This window comes from Notamacropus eugenii, chromosome 1 (genome assembly GCF_028372415.1).
Source record: "Notamacropus eugenii isolate mMacEug1 chromosome 1, mMacEug1.pri_v2, whole genome shotgun sequence".
NCBI classification, from domain to species: Eukaryota; Metazoa; Chordata; class Mammalia; order Diprotodontia; family Macropodidae; genus Notamacropus; species Notamacropus eugenii.
Genome location: NC_092872.1, coordinates 739573727 through 739596019, shown reverse-complemented (window position 1 = coordinate 739596019; position 22293 = coordinate 739573727). Strand labels below are relative to the sequence as shown.

General features: G+C 46.3%; 1 protein-coding gene across 2 annotated transcripts in view; it reads left to right on the top strand.

The window, feature by feature from the left end:
* Positions 1-22293, top strand: part of FBXO41 (F-box protein 41) — a 46142-nt gene that overhangs the window by 14965 nt on the left and 8884 nt on the right. Inside the window, exons 4-12 of one of the 2 annotated variants that reach the window (XM_072628813.1) lie at positions 1355-1428; positions 1708-2063; positions 2862-3103; positions 7269-7384; positions 8170-8322; positions 9122-9217; positions 10944-11062; positions 11571-11729; positions 12700-12815. In XM_072628813.1, the coding sequence (XP_072484914.1) occupies positions 1355-1428; positions 1708-2063; positions 2862-3103; positions 7269-7384; positions 8170-8322; positions 9122-9217; positions 10944-11062; positions 11571-11729; positions 12700-12815 (1431 nt within the window). Of the gene's footprint in view, positions 1-1354; positions 1429-1707; positions 2064-2852; positions 3104-7268; positions 7385-8169; positions 8323-9121; positions 9218-10943; positions 11063-11570; positions 11730-12699; positions 12816-22293 lie in introns of both variants that reach the window. The other variant, XM_072628748.1, reaches the window with a different exon arrangement.

The window sequence follows — 22293 nt, the reverse complement described above, 5'->3', positions numbered from 1 at the left end:
GCCCTGGTGATAGACCTTTGGGCTGTTTCCTGAGCACAACCAGCTGAGATCAGAGGGCCATCCCCAGGTGGCCACAGCAACCCATGATGACCCACTGTAGCTGAAGGGTGGGACAGCTCCTGCTGAATGGATTGTCCTCTCCCACAAGTCAGCAGAGGTTCTGGAGAGTGTACTTTAGAAGAGAAACAATGCTGTTGGGCCTGGGGAGTCTAGGGGAGTTCTGGAGTCAAATCCCAGCTGTCATCTGCTGACTGTGACCATAAGCAGCCAGAGCTGGAAGGGACTTCAGGGGTCTGCTAGTCCAACCCCCTCTTTTTACAAATGGGGAAACCGAGGTCCAGGAAAGTTAAGTGACTGGCCCACAGGTGTACAGGTTTAAATAAATGGGCTACAGCTAATTAATGTCAGAGCTAGTAAGTATTAGAGCCAAGGCTGAATCCATGTCTGCAGACGGTCCAGTTTTTTGCCCCCTCATTCTGCCTTCTTTCAGCAGGCAAAGGGGAGAAGGAAATGGGGGAAAGGCCTACAGACCTCCTTGGACCTTCCCTTTCTTGGAGGGATTGGCAGCCTAAGAACACTCTCCCAGGGATGCATCTCCCATCAGTCTCCCTGGACCCCAGTAGTGTCTCCCTCTAGTTGGAACCTCTCCCAGACTAAATGGACCATGCCCACGTGGGCCACAAACGGGAGGCTGAAGGTCTTTCTGAGACCTGGCCCTGGCCCAGGCCAAGAGCTGACACCAGAAGAGTCAATCTAGACTGGGGTGCCCATCTCTGGGGTGAGATTGAGCAAGGCCCCCTCAACCTCTCCGAGCTCAGGGCAATCAAGGATGACCTGGGGAGGTGAGGGAGGGGAAGAGGGGGAGGGTTAAGGGGTGGGGGGGAATGCAAAGACATGGATGGGCCAGTGACATGGGAGGATTTCATGGAGCTCTCTCTGGGTCTGTGTGTCTGTCTTCCTCCTCTTTCCCTTTCCCTCCTTGTACCTTCTCCATCTTTCCCTTTCTCTTCATTCTTCTCATCCCCCACTCCTTCCTTCCTTATTTTTCTTCCCATTCCTCTCAATTCTCACTTTCTCTCCTTTCTTCTTCATCTCTTTTCTCCTATTTCTTTCCTTTCTCCCTTCTTTTCCTCCCTTCTCCCTCTCCTCTCCCTCTCTTTTCCTTCTCTTTTCTCTCCCCTTCTCTCTTCTCCAACTCCCCCCATCCCTCCCCATCCCTTTGATCTCCCACCTCTCTTCCCTTTTCTTTTTGTCTTCTCTCTTCTCCTTCCCCTCCCCCGCCATCCTCCCCTCTTTTCTCATCTCTGTCCTGTCCCTGTCACTCCCAATCCTACCCTCTGCCCCCTCCCCACAGCGGGACCGGCACTCAGGTCCCATCATGCACAACACATACGCCGTGTCTAATCACCGCTCCTCTTCCAGCACAGGGTAAGCTCTTGCGATCCCAGCCCCCCACCCCACACCCCATCCTACCCCCACCCAGCTATTCCCCTGGGAAGAGCTGTTGACCCTTCACTCTGCCTTCTTCAGCCATCATGGCAGAGCCTGCACTGACCTGTCTGCTACTCTCTGATCAATCTGGGAAGGCTCCCTGGAGGAGGGGAAATTTGGGAAGGTTGTTTAAGTAGTGGGTCACCCTTGACTGGGTCTTCCTGGCCCCACCCCTCCTCACTGCTGCCTCCTCTGGCCTTTCCTGCCTCCACCCAGGGCCTCCAGCCGAGCAAAGGCCGTGTCCCAGAGCTCCGGTTGCTACGACAGTGACACCGCAGACCCCTACCCCTCAGAGGAGGCGGCCATTGGGGATGGCGGTGCTGGAGGACCAGGGGCCCGGGCTGAGGGCGGAGGGGGCTTGGAGAGGCCCCAAGTGCCCCGGAGCTCAGGCCTGAGGCGCCAGGCCATCCAGAACTGGCAGCGGAGGCCTCGCAGGCACAGCACAGAGGGCGAGGAAGGTGATGTCTCTGATGTGGGCTCCCGGACCACCGAGTCTGAGGCCGAAGGGCCCTCTGAAGCCTCGGCCTCTGGACCCACGCCACCCCGAGCCCTCAGCAGCTGCCGACTGTCCGGTGAGTGCCCAGGCCCTTGGTTGTGTGGTTTGGGAGGGGACAGGCAGGGAGTCGCCAGTCAATGCCTCATTTCTTTTCCTCCTTTGCCCCTCAGTGCCCCTTTTCCCTCTCTACTATCTAGGGCTCTCAAGTCTGAGGCCTCAGCTTACATCCTGCCTCTGACACTTAATGCTTGTGTGACTATGGGTAAATTGCTTCAATTGCCTGAGCCTCAGCGTCCTCACCCATTAAGGAAGGGGGCTGCACTGGATGGCTTTCGAGGCCCCTTCTAGCTCCTTCCCCACCCTGGAGAGGAGGAAAAACTTGCACGTGTGCATATGTCCCAACTCATCATCACCTGGGAGTGAGATGACTGTTACCATTTTACAGAAGGGGGAAATTGAGGGCCAGAAAGATACAGTGACTTACCCAGGGCCAGTGAGAAAGTCAGGAACAAAACCTACGCTTCTGTCCAAGTAATTTAACTTCCAAAATCAAAGGGAAGCAAAGAATATAAGAAAATCTCCTCACCCTCATGGCTGAATATTTCCTGGTGCCTCATGTTACTTTCTCCCCACCCCTGCCTCTAGTTAAAGCTCTGTATAGAGAGCAGGATTTCCTCTTCCTTCCCCCTTGCCAGCACACTGTCCATGCTCTCCAGGGGCATCCATGGTCCAACCCCTTCCTCCCCCCAATACCTGACATGCCCCTCCTGTTCCTGCCAGCTCCCCACCACTCCCTTCCTTGCCTTCTCCTCCCCTACCCCATGCCTCAGTTTCCCCACCGTGCACCCCGCTGACATTGTGTTAGGTCCTCCAGCCCGCTCAGAGGGGGGCAGCGGGCGGGGCCGGCAGGCTGATGGTGGCAGCCCCTCGCGCTCCAACGAAGTCATCAGCCCAGAGATTCTGAAGATGCGGGCGGCCCTCTTCTGTATCTTCACCTACCTGGACACCCGTACCCTCCTGCATGCTGCTGAGGTCTGCAAGGACTGGAGATTTGTGGCCCGGCATCCTGCTGTCTGGACTCGTGTGCTGCTAGAGAATGCCCGCGTGTGCTCCAAGGTACCTGACCCAGCCTCCTGCTCCCCCACACCATCTCTCCACTCTTCCCTCTTTCCAACCCCTCCCAACTGGTTTCTGCCACCAGCATCATCTCCTTCTGGTTCATGGGACACAGGACCCCCAGATTAACACCACTTTAGTCATATAACCCCTTATCTGCGCCCCTGCAGTGGTTCCTCACTGTTATTAAGGTATTTGCTGTATACAAAACAATGCACTAGGCACTGAAGGGATGGCGAGGGAAATACCAAGTTTAGATTCCCTTCAAGTCACCATTTATTAAGCACCAACTATGTGCAAGGCATTCTGCTAAGCACCCTAGTGGTAGGATTAGACACTGACACAGATAACTATAATAACCAATATTTACACAATATTTCCCAAAAAGACAACCAAGCAAATACCTCTAACTTTGAAGTCCCACACCTAGTTTCTCATTTCTATAAAATCCTTGAGGATAATCTTCACACATGTCAAAGGCATCCTTGATGCAAGACTTGAGAAACAGGCCAAATTTGACCCCCAAAAAAATCCTCCAGAAGACCATATTTTTATGGTAATGCAGTTGCCTGAAAGGCCCAGAGAGTACAATATCCCACTGTGTCTCAATGCTTCTGGACTATTTTTACAAAAGCACTTGATTCAGTAGAACAAAACTTTCCCTTGAAGACTTTCCAACAAGGTGTCTCCCATGGATATGCCAAATTTATACCTTGATTCTGTGAGAAATCTGACAACAGAGATAACTTGGTTTAACCCCCTGATTTTCGACATTATAAGAGGCATAAAACAGGAACACAGGTATGCTCACCAAAGGTGCCTGCCACTATCATGGAGGTTATCCAGCAAAATCCCAATGGCAGAAAGGACTCCTTGTAGATCGTAAGGTCCTCTAGATGCTCCCATTTGCAGATGAAATTGTCCTAATTGAATCAATTCCAGGAACATGAGGTCAAGTTTGACCTAACTATGCACACAGGAAACACCAAGTGGATAAAAAATAGCTATTGTCCATGTATATTATGTCTAATATGTAGTTGGGTGGACAAGCTTGACCATCAATACATGTACTCTGAATAGACATGGCACAAGGACAATGAGACAGAACCATAACTGAAAAGAAGATGGCAGTGGACCAAATTGCATTCACCAATTTCCAAATAATGGCTCTGCACTTTCATTAACTCTAAGTTCCTCCATAAAGTAAAGCTCCATCTTTTTTAATTTCAGTATTCTTCTGATGCTACATGACTTTGAATCATGGGATATGTTAATCTGTGAAAAATTAAAGCTACATCTATGTAACTTGTAAATTCTGGAGATCCTTTTCTCAATTCCCACTCACACTGACGAGATGGGTCCCCAGGAGGAAGGTTGGCTACAATTCCCTGCTTGGAGTTCTGAGGGAACTCTGGAGGGACGATAGGATGGTTTTCTATAGCACTATAAACTTGAGCCCCCATTCTGGTGTGTTCTCCGCAGTGTCATTTAGTCATTTAATAGCTTTTTGATAAAGTAATATTTTATGAGAATTTACAGGGTATTTTCCCCAAAGCCAGGGGCATATTATCACCTTTGTCACCTCAGTCCCTGGGAAGAGTGGACTGTACTTAAAATAGCTGCTATCAGCATTTGCCCCATCAAGTTCATTTCTGAACTTGGCTTTCCTGCTGGATGAGTCCCTCAAAGTTCAGTCGACGCCTTGCCTGGTAATAAATTCTGTCCTATACTCCTTTCACAGACTTGTAGAGATTCCTTCTTCCAGCCTTCCACAGTCTATAATGTCAAACCATTTTCCATATTTCCTCACCCCAAAACAGGAGAAAGAAAACACACAGAGGCAAAAAACAGAAGCTCACATTTATGGCCACATGTGGACCTAGGGGGGTAGATTGAAGTCTGGAATCTTAAAACTTGTTTTCCCTTAATTGCAACCAGGCAGGAAAGAGCCCAGAGTTGCCCTCTTGAGAGTCATTGGCCTGCCTCTGAGTTCCAGTTCAGTAGCTAATCCAAAGGTTTTTTTTTCTCCTCACCTTATGGTGAGTGGTCTAGAAAACCTAGACAATACTTAAGTCTGCACCAAAGTCCACATGAAGATTTCATGAACTGAATTCTCTGTAAAGGCTGGGATTGACCAAGAAATTAAAAAAAAGACTTTTGCACAAACAAAATTAATGCAACTAAGAAGGAAAGCAATCAACCAGGAAAAAATTTCTGTGTTGCACATCTCTGGTAAAGGCATGATGACAAAATTATGTAGATAACATAAATGTAGTTATATAGACAACTAACATAAATATATGGTGCAGTAGATAAAGCACTGGGCTTAGAATGAGAAAGACTCAGTTTCCTGAGTTGAAATCCAGCCTCAGACACTTATTAGCTATGTGACCCTGGGCAAGTCACTTAACCTTATCTTCTTCAATTTCCTCACCTGTAAAATAAGCTGGAGGAGGAAATGGCAAACCCCTTCTGTGTCTTTGCCAAGAAAACCCCAAAGGGGTCCTGGAGATGCGCACGACTCAAATGACTGAACTCCAGCATAAACATGTAACTCCAAAAGCCGTCCATCCTCCTCCAGTAGATAAGCGGTCAAAGGATGTAAAAGTTATAAAAAGAATTGCAAACTTTGGACAATTATATGAAAGAACGTTCCCCAAAATTGTTCTTATTTTTTAAAAAAGTATATTCTAGTGCATATTAAGAGAACTCTGAGGTCTCACCCCTAATGCAGCATATTGGTAAAGATGACAAAAGTTGGGAATTGTTGTGTTGGTGGAGCAGTAAAAGATCCAGCCATTCCAAGAAACAATTTGAAATTGCACTGAGAAAGTAACTGAAAGTCAATCTCCTCTGATAGAAAGAAAAGACCCACATACACCAGAATATTTATAACAATTTTCATAGTAGCAAAGAAGTGGAAACAATGTAGACACCCATTGACTGGGGAAGGGCCTAATAAGTTGTGGTCCGTGGATATAGTGGAATATTACTACCCTGTCAGAAAGGATGACTGTGACGAAGACAAGCATGAGGAGACTTATATAAACTGATACAGAGTAAATGCAGCGGGACTGAATAGGCAGCACACACAGTGACTTCAGTAATGTGGTTGTAGAAAGAAGAACCACTTTTTTTTCCCTTTTGATCTGTTTCTTCTTCCACAACTGTAACAAATATGGAAATATGTTTCACATGGAACACATGTACAAACCATATCAGACTACCTACCATTTTCAGATGAGGAGAGGGGAGGGAGAAAAATTTGAAACTCAAGATCTTGTAAAAATGAATGCTAAAAATTTTCTTGCCATATAATTGGGGGAAAAATACTATTTAAAGCTGGAAGGAAAAAAAGAAAGAACCACAGATCAATTCAGACTAAACGCTATTAATTTGTCATGACCAGGCACAACCCTAAAGAAAAGAAGAAAAGTTAGCCCCCCTTGCTTGTTTGCAGAGGTGGGCACTGTGGGTGGGGAATGCTAGGAAGATGTCAGCCTTTTCAATGGATTATTAGTTTGGCTGAGCCAAGGGTCAGGAAGACCTGAGTTTAAATTTGACCTCAAATGCTTACTAGCTGTGTGACCCTGGGCACGTCACTTACTCTCTTGTCTACCTCAGTTTCTCCTTCTGTAAAATGGGGATAATAACACCACTTACCTCCTTGTAAGGGTCAAATGAGATGATAATCATAAAGTGCTCAGTACATGGTAGGTGATTAATAAGTGCTTTTCCCATAGCTCTCTATACAAGGGAGAAGGGAAGAAACAGTAGGAAGTCTAGATATTATTTTTAAAAAAAGATGTCAATAAAATTGAAAAAAGAAAAAAAAAGCCTTCTCCCCTGTTCGGCACAATCCCCAGTGCTTCCTCACCGCTCCTTGTCTCTCCTATCTCCATCCTCCCAATCTGCATGGCTGCACTTGTACTCGTCTTCATTGTCCTCCATCTCCTAGGTAGAAGGAAGGCTCTCTCTCCAACTAGACCTTGGATTTGAAAAGTTTATAAGCCCAGGGCTGAACACATAGTAGGTGCTTCCTTCTTGTTTTGGGATAGGTTGATTTTGCCAGCTTCCTCTCCTTTGCCTACATTCTCCATTAGCCCCGGTGGTGTCTCCAGGCTTGTGCCCTGAGACCCTCACACTTGGCTTTCCCCCCTCCCAGTTCTTGGCAATGTTGTCCCAGTGGTGCACCCAGACACATTCACTGACTCTGCAGAACCTGAAACCCAGGCAGCGGGGAAAGAAAGAGGGCAAGGAGGAGTATCTGAGGAGCACGAGGTAGGCGAGCATGAGGGACGAGGTGGCTGGGAAGGGTTGTGCCCCAGGACTGGGCAAGGCCAGGAGGCCACGGATCAGCCAGGCTAATCATACGATGGTGGAATGGGGGGCAGCAGAGACTGCCACATCTTCATTCTTATCCACAAAGTATTTATGAAGCACTTAGTGTGTGCCAGGAACTGCACTGAGTATACAAAGACAAAAATGTGTCACTACTCTTACGTTCTACTGGGAGGAGAGAATATGGGAGTTAGAAGACCTGAGTTCAAATCTCACTGACTGTGCAGCCCTGGACAAGGCACTTCAGTTCTCAGGCTCACTTTCTTCATCTGAAGAATGGGGACAGTAATTGCACCTGCCTGACAGGGCTTTGGGGGAGACCAGATGAGATGATATATGTAAAATGCTTTATAATCCTGAGTACTAGATAAATACTAGCTATTATTATTAGAAATGAGGAAACTGGGATTGTCCAAGGTCACACAGGTAGTGTCTGCCAGAGAATGAATTTGAACCCAGGTCCAGAGCTAACCTCCTTCTCATGTCACCTCTTTCACATCCTTGGGCCATGATTTGTCCATCTCCAACATGGAATGCTTGGCCTAGCTGACTTCTAGGGTCCCCTCTATGAGCCTAATTTCCTTCTCCTTGAAAGTAGGAACTACTTTTTTCTTCCCTGTACCTGGCACATCTTAGGGACTTTATAAATACTTGTTGGACTAAACTGTTGAGTTGGTGTCAGGATTCTGTGGGGTGGCCCCCTGACCACCTGGTCATATTCCTAGGGGGTGCCTGGAAGCAGGGCTGGAGTCCTTACTCAAAGCTGCCGGGGGAAACCTGCTGATTCTACGCATCTCCCACTGCCCCAATGTGCTCACAGATCGCTCCCTCTGGCTGGCCAGCTGCTACTGCCGGGCCCTGCAAGCTGTCACCTACAGGTGGGTCTGATAGGGGAATGCATGGCGTATGTGTGGAGGCAGCAATAAGTGAGATCCCACGAGGCAGAGGAAGATGCCTCCCCTCCGAATCTCTCCAGTGCCACCACTAAATGTCATTTGGTTACTAAAGTTCACCCCTAAGAAGCATTCTCTGAACCCTGGTCTGAGATGACCACTGGTTTACTCCACTACCTCAGCACTTGGTTAGTTGGTTGGTTGGTCATTGTCCTTTGTTCTCAAAGAGGACCAAAATGACATCACCATGATACCTCAGTGGTATAGTGAGAGGCAATGGGTACAGAGGCAGGAGCACTGAACACTTTGCTGTGTGACCCTGGGGATGTGGCTTAACCTTTCTGGGCCTCAGTGTGTCTTGTACAGCTTTCTTCTTCATAGGATTGTAATGGGGAAAGCCCTTTGGACATTTTAAAGTATGCACCCCTTACCTCCTTCCCTTTTTGGCAGGGGGGGCTGTGGTTGTGGAGTACTGCATTTACATTGTCAGACTCAACTGCTGCGTTTAATAGTTGTGCTGAATTACTTTTTAAATTTTTTCTATTCTGAGTTACAAGGGGTTGACTCACTGGGGAGGGAGAGGGATATATTTTGGAAATGAAGGTAATATAAAAACAAAACATATGAGTGGAATTTTTGAAAGCGAAAACCCCCATACACTGCACAGCCTCCAATGAGGGAGGGTGATGGAAGTGTTGAGTGAGGGCGTCTGTGGCCGTGGAGCTCCCAGGCACACACGGGAGTGGTCAGAAGGGGACCCTTACTCCATTTCCTTTCCCAGCAGGAGTGCGACAGATCCCGTGGGCCATGAAGTCATTTGGGCCCTGGGGGCTGGCTGTAGGGAGATCATCTCTCTCCAGGTGGCCCCTCTACACCCCTGGTGAGTAGGGGCAGAGGCTGCTGGGGGGTTGGGCCCTTGATCCAGAAACTCCCAAGTGAGGTCCACAGAAACAGGGGAGAGAGCAGGAAGCTTGGGCACAGAACATTAACACCCAAGTCTTGGCTCCACACATTGGAGCGACCATACTTGGACCACAGTCTCCTCACTGGGCCCCAGTTTCTTCAAAAGGAGAAAAAGGAGAGATGGACTCAATAACTCCTAAGGTCCTTCCCAACTCTCAATCCTATCATCTCACAAGTCACATCCCTTCTCCAAGTCTCAGTTTCATTGTCTGTAAAATGGGCACAATATCATTCAATAATGCCTTTCTGGGGTAGCTATGAGGACCCAACAATCATGTATATAAAATGCTTTGTCAATCATAGAGCCTTACCTCCCTCCCCTCGGTTTGAAAACAACCATGAAAAAACGTTTAAGAACAACCATGAAACAATGCAGCCTGGTGTAATAGATATAGTGGATGGTACTTGTATGGAGCATATAAAAATATAATGACCAAGCTTGGCTCCAAAGAAGAGACATGAAGAAGCATCTCTCCTTGCTCATGTGCAGAGGAGAGGAAAGGGCTTTTGATGCATTGGCTAGTTTTGCCAATTGTCTCTCCCTCCTCCCTTCTTTTATTCCAGCCAATCAATCCACATTTATTAGGCACATGGGTGTGCCACGCTAAGCTAAGAAACAAGAGGGGGCTCTCTGGAAAGGGAGGGGGTGAATGGCTACACTGGGAAATATAAGTGACAGAAAAGCAATGAGATCCATTAAAGTCATTGACTCTGTTTCCTATAACGTTTTAATGGAGTAGACACACTCTCATCGACAGGGGAGTGGCAGCCGGGGAGGGATACTTTGGTTTGGGGCGTTTCAGGGATGGTGAGTAAAATCATAGGCAATGAATTGACTTTTCAATGGTAGTAGTGATTAGATTATGATCTCATAAATAGAGAGTGGCAGGGGAGGGGGTGGTACAGACAAGGTGAGAAGATATCCAGGGAGTACAATGAAGTGTGATTGGAGCATGCCTGGATGTCAGAGGTGACTGAGACCCTCACCGTCAGGACAGCAGGGCTCTGGCAGGGATGGGCAGCCAGAGAGGAAGGGGGATGAAGTCTTGCCTTCTCGGTGCTCACAATCTAGAAGAGGAGAGAGTGGGGCAAGGAGTGAAGAAAGGCCTTCCCCACTCTGACTGCCCTCCCTAAGGAGGATGCCCTGGCTTATCAGTGTCTGCCTTAAACTTCTGTGCCCAGAACTGACCACTGCTCCAGATGCAATCTGCCCAGGACAGAGCACAGTGGGAGCATTGCCTCCTGGTATATGGAAGTTTTGCCCCCTCTCTGTGTAACCCGTAATTCTGTTGGGTTTTCTGGCCTCTACGTCCCACAGCTGACAGAGCCTATTAAGGTTCCAGGCCTCCAAATCTGTGACGTACTAAGTAGTTAGAGACAAAGACAAGGGGACTCAGGGTTTTACTGTGCAGGATTAATAATGCACTTTGGAACAGAGATTGAAGGAGAAGCAGCCACTGGAGCCTCATGGGGAGGCCTGGTGGGACAGATAGGAAGTCTTGTTGGAAGAGGAGGCAGAGGAGAAGTTGCCAGATGCAGAGATACAGTCTAGGGGGTTCAGTTGAGGACAATGAGTACTTCCAGGGGCTGCTCGGACCTCTCTTCTCACTTTCCACTTTGGCTCCCTCCACCCTGTCTTCTAGCCAGCAGCCCACACGCTTCAGTAACCGGTGCCTGCAGATGATAGGCCGATGCTGGCCCCACCTAAGGGCTCTGGGTGTAGGAGGAGCAGGCTGCGGCGTGCAGGGCCTAGCATCACTTGGTAAGTCCCCCCCAAGGGGAGAGTATAAGTCCCCAGGTAATAACCTGGGGGTTCCTACCCCTGAATTATTCCCCTCAGAAAGTCAAACGATCCATGCCTCTAGCATGGGGTATTGTGGCCACATCTTGGGAAAGAGGGAGGGTCTGGTGGGGACCAAGGAACAGGACCCAGAATTGAACAGGGAGTGACCCAGACAGATGAGGCATGAAGACTGAGGGCGTGGCTTAGCAAGATTGAAGAGAGGCTGAGAAAAATCCTGTAGAGTTTTTAGTGGCTCATTTCCCAGGGCCAGGGGGAAGGCGCGGAATCTATTCCAGCTTGGGGGTAGCGGTGCAGAGAGTGAGGGGAATCCTTTTACTGAGAGGCTGGAGATTGATTTAGCCAAGGAAGGGAGGCGATGGATCAAGCAAAATCTACAGACTGTCTCCCCTTAATGGGGAAGCTAAGCTGTCCAGGAGATAGAGGAAGCTGCTCAGCCCTGACCTTTCCTCGGTTTCCCTCTACCCAGCCCGGAACTGCATGAGGCTTCAGGTACTGGAGCTAGACCACGTGGCAGAGATCACCCAGGAGGTGGCAGCTGAGGTCTGCAGAGAGGGGCTGAAGGGCCTGGAGATGTTGGTGCTCACAGCCACCCCAGTCACCCCGAAGGCCTTGCTGCATTTCAACAGTGAGTGACTGGGGAAGCCAGGGCCACTCCTCACAGTCAGCATGCCCCACCATGCTTGGTCTTGTCCTGTTGTGGCTCATGTATCAATGACATGCCAATCTCTGGGGCGAAGGGTGAGGCTGGGGGACTCTAGGAAGAAACCAGTGGGAACTAGGGCTGAGGGGGAATTAAGTTCTTCGTGACTTTCAACGCTGGGGTTTTTAGTTACCTCCACATCTCAGTGCTTTGCACATGGAGGGGGCTTTGTAAGTGTCTGATAGGTGAATGGATAGGTTGTTGCTGTGTTGTCCTTTGTTGCCAAAGAAGACCATGCCGTCAGAGAAATGATGACAGGACCTGCACTTGACTTTGTTTTGAGTGAGGGAGGGCTGTGCAAGGCCACCAGCCTCATTTCTTCTGAATGGAGGGATGGATGGATGGTTGGATTAGTGAGTAGAGGGACAGAGTGATTAATGATTAGAGGGGTGAATGGATTAATGAATGCAGAGATGGTTGGATGGATTAACGAGTGGAAGTAAGGGTGGATGGGTAGATTCATGAATGAATAGAGAGATAAGCGGATGGATTCATGAATGGAGGAAGGGATGAGTGATTGTATTAATGATTAGAAGGATGGCTGGGTTGATTAATGAATGACAGAGTGATAGATGGATTAATGAATGAAAAGATGGGTGGATTAATGAATGAAGGGATGGATGAGTGGGTGGATTTGTGAATGAATGAAGGGAAGGATGGATTACTGAATGGATGGATTAAGAACAGAGGAAAAGATGAATGAATGCATAATTTCTAGTCCTCTGGAAGTCCAGGTAAAAATCCCCAACCCTTCCCTTGGCATCCAAGTTTTGAGTATTAGTGTCCTAGTATAGGTTGGCCTCTGGTGTCTGAGAAACTTAACAAGGCCTGTGGCTATTTCCCCAAGTTTTGAGTCTTGCGCCCAACCAGGACCTGTGTCATCTCCTCTTCCAAGGTGTTTGCAGGAACCTCAAGTCCATTGTGGTACAGATCGGGATTGTAGATTACTTCAAAGAACCTGGAAGCCCTGAAGCCCGGAAGCTGTTTGAGGAAATGGTGACCAAGCTCCAGGTGAGAAGATTGGAGGGAGACTGCGTCTGACCCTTATTTTCTCTAATATGACTGTCACAGAACTTGCTTCTGATGTGGAATATATAAAGGCTCAGTGCCTAAAATGACAGGGAACCAGGGGAGGCAGAGTAGAGATCCTAAGAAAAACCCCTCTAATCCTCTAAAGAATGGGTTGGGGCAGCCTTCATCTGAGAACAGCCTGGAACCCCGGAAGGCTAGATGACTGAAGACTAAAAGTGGCCAGCTGATGTCATAAATTCCTAAAGGGTTCAGAAGTGGGGGATACATCTTCCTTTCCCAAACCCCAGACACAAAGGCCATGGTCCTCAGGGAAATATCCATGTTTAGAGCATGGTAAGAAGATGACAAGGATGGGGAGGAAAGGAATGATGAGAGGTGAATGAGGGTGGTGTGGAGAGCTGGAAACAAAGGTAAATGTATCCTTCCTAGAGCCCCTCAAGGGCTTCAGCACTGTAGGTGATTCCCCAGACCTGAGCTCTCACTTGTTTCCCACACCTATTCCTCCTCTCTTGGTCGTTCAGGCACTTCTGTGAATCAGACCAAAGATAGGTGGGGGTCACCAGTGAACTCCCCATCACCAAATCTCTTTCTGCCAACCTTCTTTTTCCTGACCTATCTGCAGGGTTTGCCATTCTTGACCCACACTCTCATTCTCAACACCCTTTACTTTTCCTTGACAACATACCAACTAGTGGTGGCCCAGCTCTTGAAGAGGAGGACACCACCAGCCAATGTTCTTCCTTCTGCCCCTAGGACTAGAGCGAGCACACCAATATGGGGCAGTGAGGGGAGTGCTGGACTTGAGATCAGGAAGACCTAGATCATTTCTAGCTGTGTGATCCTGGGCAAGTCACTTCAGTGCTCTAGGCCTTAATTTCTTCATCTATAAAATGGAAGGGTTGAACTGGATGGCTTCTGAAGCCCTCCAAATCTGTGATCTAGGATCTGATGACCTGGGCCACTCCAACTCTAGCCTATGCTCCCTATTCTACAGGAAAACCCTTCAGAATACTTAAAGACAGGTCACCCCAAAGATCACAACAGATGGCCCTTCCTTGAGACTTCTCAAGTCTAGAATTTGCCTAGAATTTGAAGCCCTGCACAGTCTGGTGCCACATTACCTTTTCCAGGCTTCTCAACTATTAACCTCTTCCATATACTAGATGTTCCCACCAAGCTGGACTTGTCTCTTCCCCTCGTTCAGTGTGAGACCCTTTCCACCCCAGAAAAGCTATTCTGGATTCAAGATATTCTACAAGTCTGTATCCACTTAAAACCAAAGCTAGTGAGCCCCCACCAATGTGTTTACTTCCATTAGTCAGCCAAACAACACAAATCAGTTAAAAAAAAAAATAGTGATAGAATGATCTTCCCCTTCCATGAATCTTAGTCATACTATCCTGCACATAGATACACAGGCCATCAGTAGGAATAGTGAACACATAAAGGGATCATGCGTGGGAGCACACACTTAGAGAACATGTCAAAGAAAAACTCAAAACAGAGACACCAGTGTCTTCTGGTCATTATATTGTTATCTCGATCTGCCTCTGTCTGACACTGTTCTGTCTTGAACTTGTACCTGGGGGTCATGCCACTTTTCTATGGTTCTCTGTCTGTCTATCTCTGTCTCTCTCCCTTCCTTCCTCCTTCCTTTCTCTTCCAGCATAGCCTCCAGGGCCTAAGCATCAAGCCTTTTAGAAAGCCAAGCTTTCACACATAACCAGTCCATAGACCAAAAGAGAAAATCTCAGCTGCTTTCTCTCATAAAGAGAGAGGCTTATTAACTCCCAATCTTCTCTGACAGGGGCTTAGCTCTTTTGGAACATGGAACTGCCATCAAGCTAATTAGAATGCACAGACCTTGAGTCTATCTTGAGTTTTGCCCCCTCCTATTAGCCGAATCAAAGTCATTGCCATGAATTTCTATCTGACTTTTGAGTCAAGGGAACTTTCTAACTCTAATACTCAATTTTATCAATGTGGGTATTCCCTCCAAGAGGCAGCTAAATGTTCCAGCAGATAGATTGCTAGGCCTGGAGTCAAGAAGCCCTGAGTTCAAATCCAACCTCAAGCACTTGCTAGGTGTGTGACCTTGGTGAGTCACTTAACCTGTATTTGTCTCAATTTCCTCTTCTGTAAAATGGGGGTAATAATAGCACCTGCCTCCCAGGATTGTCACTAGGATCCAGTGAGTTAAATCAGGAAAGCCCTTTGCAAATTTTGAAGTGTTATATAAATGCCAGTGATTACTGCAGATGGCAATAATCTTTACCCATTTACCTTATGCTACTTTTGTCCTATAATTTTGTAACAGACAATTCACCCAGTGTTCAGGGCCTTCATCTGTGTCTCTGAGTTCAAATCCTGACTCAGACCCTTGCTATCTGTGTGACTCTGGGGTTACTCAACCTCTGTTTGCCTCCGCTGTAAAATAGGAAGTATAATAGCGTACTAGCACCCACTCCCAAGGATGCTGTGAAGATCAAATGAGATAATATTTGTAAAGTGCCGTGCCTAGCACATAGTAGGGGCTTAATAAATGCTTGTTTCCTTCTCTTGACACCCGTGGAGAATGGGCAGCCTCCAGTGGTGATCGCTTGTGGTCCACCTGTGTTCTCTTCTTTCTTCAGATCTTACAAGTATTTTACATCTCTCCCTCTGCTTCTCCTGAATAATTCTCTGTACTTAGTGAAGTAGAATGTGCTCATGGCCCCCATGCACTCTCCCATGACCTCTGAGGGGTCCTCAGCATCAGATCTTCTGAGCCTGCCATGATCAGTTACAGCCACAAAATGCTAGAAGAATGGAGGTCTGCTTGGGGTTTTGTTTTCAGGGGAAAACAAGGTTGCAAAAAGAATTTTATGGTTCCCCAAATCAAGCCCATTCTCCTCGATTGTGAGTCTAGCTCCTTGTCTGTCCGTTTACAGCATCTATGTGTACACACTCACTCATATTTGTAATAATAGCTAACATTTACATAGTGCTGGGCGCTGTACCAAGTGCTTTTTATAAATATTACCTCATTTTATCCTCAAAACAGCCCTGGTGTGTGCTGTTATTATCCCCATTTTATTGATGAGGAAACTGAGGCAAGGGTGAAGTGACTTGTTCAGGGTTACACAGCTACTAAGTGTCTGAGGCCAGATTTGAATATATGTGAACACACACACATACATATATACAAACATGTGCATTGTGTATACACAATGTGCACATCCAGAAATGTATATATACTTAAAGATGGATGGATAGATAGAGACAGACAGACAGACAGACAGACAGGCAGGCAGACAGATAGATACATAGATAGATACATAGATAGATAGATAGATAGATAGATAGATAGATAGATAGATAGATAGATAGATAGATAGATAGATAGATATCCTATAGGAAAGTTATTCAACTGCATATCCTTATCCAAACAGTAGAAATTCTTCCTCCACTTGGTATTTCATTTGTGGATGGTGATGCTAAACTCTTGAGAGTGATTATGGATCCCATGTGGGTGGCCTTATGATGTCCATGGGCTTGAAGCAGCCATCACAATGTAATTTGCAAATAGCATCTGGAAAACTTCACCATCCATAGCCTTCCATGTGACTACAAGATGGTCCAGGTTTGGACACTAACTGCCATCTTCCTTGGGCCCCTGAAATTCTTTGCGGGAATTGGGCTAGATGACGTTTGAAGACCCTTTGGGGTCTGAATCTAAGATCCTATGAGCCTATGTGCATGTGATTGCCAACAAGCCTCCCAGACTCTGAACTGTTCTGTTTTCCCCAACAATTAGAATTTGCACTCCCTACAAATTATGCAAGGTACACCATGATACCTGTGTATGTATAGAGTACATAAAGTAGCCCATAACATAGTTCTGGTTAACCTTTTTTACATGAATAACCACTTCTCCTGTTTTTCCCAGAACATCATAAGTCATTGGCCCTATAGGCCTGGAACTTCTATGATGCTTCCTGAGCTTATCTAAGGCCCATGATGACAGTTCAGTATCCATGGACCACTAATCTGCCATCCCATCCCTGAGGTTGTAGAAGGCTCAGCCTGAATCTTATAGTCTCCAGGCTCTATAAAATCCCTCCATTCCTTCAGGACCTCCTCAGCTGAATTATTAGGTTAGAAAGGGGCTGTGTCCCCACTGTTTGAACAGAAGTCTTCCTATGTCTGGGACAGGCTAGACTGAGTTCTCTGAATCTCCAGTGGGTACCAAAGGCTCATAGATGTAGGATTGGAAGGGACCTCAGATGCTATCTACTACAACCCCCCCCGCCATTTTACAGATGAGGAAAATGAGGCTCAGGGAAGTTGAGTCACATATCCAAGGTTAAACAGTAATAAGCATCTGAGATGGGGATTTGAACCCAGGTTCAGGTCCTCTGACTTCTGAGCTAGAGCCCTTTCCTCTTCATGTCACTGCCTCTCGATATGCAGGAGACTTAGTTTCTTCCCCATCTGAATCATTATCTCCTGAGCTATTATTATCTTGCACTAATGGCCTCTGCAAATTATAAGAAGGCAGCTTTTCCCAGAATCCATTTCATCAACCATCCAATTCTCTTCTGCCCACCAGAGACTCTTACTACCTCCCCAATAAGCAATAAGCATTTGCAATGCATTGTTTTATTTTGTAGGGCCCCATCCTCTCTCTGGGACTATTTTATATCCTGGCAAGTGGCCCAGTCTTTGGTGTAAGATAGCTTCTCATCCACCCATTATCTCACATGCTCACTGCACAGCAAGGTTTCTTGGCAGAATTCTCTACTCTTGCCAAAAGTCTTGACCATGAATTTGAGCATCCAACCATTATTGTATCTCTTGGAGCTTTTCTGAGCTGAAGCCATGGCTAGATCATAGGTAATGAATATATTACCACTCATGCAGAGACAACCAACACTGATGGCACACTTTCCAATGGGAGTTCCAAGTGGTCAGAGGAACTTTATGTGATAGAGGCCTGGCTCTGTGTGTGTGTCACAGGTAACCTTCACCTCTTCTATCAGCATCACCATATTTTCAGACTCACATCATCTACTGAACAGGGCATGTTTTCTCATTGGTCTTCCCTACACAAAAATGTAGACTGAACTCCTAGCTGGCTGGTGCCTCTACCCACCCTTGGCAGACAACATCCAACTCAATGCTAATAGAATGTGGGTAATACTTGGTCTATTCACTTACTCAAAGGACTTCTCAACACCTTGAGCACCAAGAATTCCAATTTGTGTTTCCTCACTGTCATACAGTTCTTGTGACCATGATTCTCTTGGCATAAAACTGGCCCTGTGCCAGCCTGGTATGGCCATGCCATGCAAACATCTTACCTAGGTCTACCTAAGACAACATTAGCCCTTAATATGAGGCATTTTGCCAAGTCATTGAAGACTTATTCACACTTCTTATTCCAAAATCTCCAAATTGTGTCTTGGGGTGGGTCCAAATCGACCCTTCCTGCCCCTTCTACATAGATCCATGATCCATAGATCCATGAGTAAGATTATTGAGAGGTTTAGCAATGACAGCATAATACTAAATTTGTGATAACCTCCAAGTCCCAGGAAAGTCTTTATTTGGTGACGATTCCTTGGACACGGTCAGTTGGCATGTGCCTCTACTCAGGGTCTGTATTTACTACTTCTTGACACACTGCTACCCAGGTACTAGAGAGAGGCTCTTAAAAATTTGTACTGAGGCTGCAAACCAACAGTTTCCAACCAGCCTCACACTTTTTTCATGTTCCAGAGAGGATGAAGTCACTCTAATAACACATGTTCTTTGAGAGCAAAGACTCCCATTTTTTGTCTTTGTACCCCCAGCACCTCACAAAGGGCCTGGCTTAGAACTTGGCATAGAGCCTGGCACAGGGAAGCTGCTTAGGACTTGCTGATTGACAGATTGGTTCAGATATGCCATTGTCAGGTAGTTCATGTGTCCTAAAGCCCCTGAAACATGACTGGTTCCCTTGAGATTCTTTGGGGCCTACTTTCTTTTTTTTTTTCTTTTTTTTTAAAATTTATTTATTTTTAGTTTTCAACATTCACTTCCACAAGATTTTGAGTTCCAAATTTTCTCCCCATCTCTCCCCTCCACCCACCCTAAGACATTATGCATTCCGATTACCCCTTCCCCCAATCTGCCCTCCCTTCTACCACACCTTTCCCTTCTCTCCTCCCCATCTCCTCTATTGTTTTGTAGGACAAGATAGATTTTTATACCCCATTGCTGTATGTCTTATTTCCCAGTTGCATGTGAAAGATTCTATAATCTGATTTTCTTCCTGTTTTTGCTCATTTCCCCAGCCAATTATTTTATTTTTGAGCTCTTTGTCAAGATAGTTATCTGCTTCCAGTGAGGGTGAGGGGGATGTACTGCCACCCGCTCAATCCCCCCACAATCTGTGGGCCTAGAGTTCCAGAAACAGCTGCTGCCTCTGCCTCTGCCCCTGCTGATGCTGGGGCTGCAGGCTCCTCTACCCCTTCCACCAACCTGGGATCGGGGGCCAGACCACTATGCTCTCTCACACAGGTCTGACAGATTTTTTTCCACTGACCTTCCAATTTGTAAATACTAAACAATAACTGTTTCTCTTTTACCCAGGAACCCTGAGTGTTTTCCCCTCCCAGATTGATTTTTTTTTTATTAAAGGGGCCATCCCTTGAGTAACTACTTAAAGAAGCCTATTCATTGAATGGGTGCATCTCATTCAAAGTAAGAATGTGATAAGACCTTAGCAGGGTCCCACATGGCATCCTGGGCCATCTCTCCTTGTCCTGATGGATATCAGGTCACTGGATCCAGATGACTCAAGAGGAGAAAGTGAGATTGGTGACCTTGCACAGCCCTCCCTCCCTCAAATCAAAGCCAACTGCAAGTCATGTCATCACCTTGATGTCATGGTCCTCTTTGAGAACAAAGGACAAACACAACAACACAGCAATCAATTTATCCCATGCTGGACTGCTCTCTGCTCCCGGCATGGCGCTTTCTGTCAACCTTCCAGGCAGTCTTGGCCTGGAAATTGGCATCACACCATCATTTTGTAAGTTCTGCAGCTCCAGAATTTGTTTACAGTCATTTTTCACAAGTGTTTGGCTGGGTTAGGAGAGAGAGCTCTAGAAAGTCCTTGCTTTTACTCCATCATCTTGGCTCCACCCCACTCTGGGGCCTACTTTCAAAATGGTAGAATTCTGCTGAGCTGACAAAGGCCATCTTCTTCCTTGTGCCAGAGCCATGAAGATATAAGTTTGAATCCTGCCTCAGACACTCACTAACTCTCTGTGACTCTGGATAAATCACTTCTGTCTGCATCAGTTTCTTCATGGAGATATTAATAGTACTTACTTCACAGGGTTGTTGCAAGAATCAGATGAGATATTTATAAGACATTTTGCAAACCTGAAAACAATGTATGTGTTTCTAGTTCTCCTCTTTCCCAATAATAAGAGCCACAGTCTAGGGCATCTTGAACTCATGGCATGGTAGACTAATGCACTTCAGTTCTTTCATTCAGTGCCCAATAGTTAACACAGTATGGATCTTTCCAGGCTTTTCCCATTCTACCTCTTTGAGCATGTAGACTATGGTACTCTTGGATGGTGCCATCAACTCATACTTCCTTCAGTTGGTCTTTCAGCTTCTTCATATCCAAGAGGATATCTCCTGAGGTCAATCTTGCCAAAGTTTGGAGTTGTTAAAGCAGGACCTAAGCAGAACATTGCCCTTTAGGTATACCCACTTCACCCAGGCTGTGATGTTGCACCAGCATTGACAATGAGCTTCTTCCTCCAATGGTCCTTCCATTCTTCAGGCAATAGAGCAACCTCCCCTTCCCTGGCTCTGTTGTCAAAGTGGAGAAGCCTGTGTTCCTTCAATATTCACCATCCCCACTGGCTTCTGTCTTTCTTTGATCTTCCAACAGGAGGTGTGAATTGTCCACTTTGAGCCCCAACTTGATAATGGCAATATTCTCCTAATACTTTGCCAAAACTAAGGTTGTTCCCAGTCAATACTGATACCAAAATACCGAACTCAGAGTTGCAAGGAACCTTAGCAGCCACCTACTCCAACCCATACATGAAAGGAATCTCTGTTCTAACATACAAGTCCAGTGGTTGTCCAGCCTCAGTTTATACCAGAGATGTTCACTGGGTCTGGATATAATAGAGTTATGTCCTAATAACACCCACATCCATCCTCTTTAGGAACTTTAAACTCCCCTCCACATACATAGCCCAAATACGTTCAAACCCACCCCATTCAGGCCCAACCCCCCCAAATACACTGATGAGGCATCCTTTGCATATCTCTCATAGAATGACTAGAATACAATCCTCACAGGGATGAACTACCCAACATAGAAGGACACTATATTATCAGTCTTCATAGTCATTGTTTAATCCTTAGTCTGGATAGAAAAGACTCAAGAAGAATGTTCGGAGCACAACTTGGTTTTTGAAGTCTGATATGGTCTCCCTCCTCCATCCCATAAGCACTTCATGAGGCTAGTTTAGTAGATCTGTTTCTAATGGACATTCAGTTCTCCTCTTGAATGTATTCAGTTATATGTAATGAGAGGGAAAAAGAAAATATTAAATCATTTTTTAAAATAATGTACTTGACACATACATGGCCATCTAGTTTACATTTTATAACATAAGCTTGCCCGATTTCTTTAACTTACCTCTGCCAGTCCTTTTCTTGTGTCAGGCTGCTCCAAAGCCCCTTTGCCCTTCCAGGAGAGATGGCTCTTCCTATTTGGCCACCCTCACCCCAGCAGACCTGTCTTGATTTCCCACTGCAGAACTTGGTTGATTCAAGATATCCCTTCACTTTACATCAATGACCCGTCATACCAGGAAAGATGTCTTACAACCCCCATGAGGCTGTTTGCTATTGTATTAGCAAAGCTTCCTTCCTCTGATACTTTTTTTCCACATCAGTTGTACCAGTTCTGAGTAGCTGGGAAACTGTTCTTATCATTGATGAAACTGTAGCTGTATCAATAACAAAATCTCATGCCTATTCTTGAGACCTTGAGCCAGCCAGGTATCCAAAGGCACTGTCTCCCATAGCCCTCAGCAGCAGCTTCTCCATCCTTAACACAACCAGAGACCTTCTCTCCTTCTTCTGGGAGATGGTTAAGCACACTATATAGCTGTTGTCAGCTTTCCCTATACTAGCAAATTGGCTGTCCAACAGTCAGTTCCCATTTAATCAACAAGCATTTATTAATGTTCACATGAGTAAGCTTATGGCTTGGTAGATTTTGGTGTTGTCTTGGATTCCTTTTTTTGGTAATACTGAAGTCCTAGATTTTCTCACATCTTTCATATTTGTATCTCCCCTCCCACTGGTGCCTTAAAAACCAATCCTTTGATGTCCTCAAAATTGTGTCACTTCCAGAACAAACTTATTCTATCTCTTCTTGGTCTAGACTTGT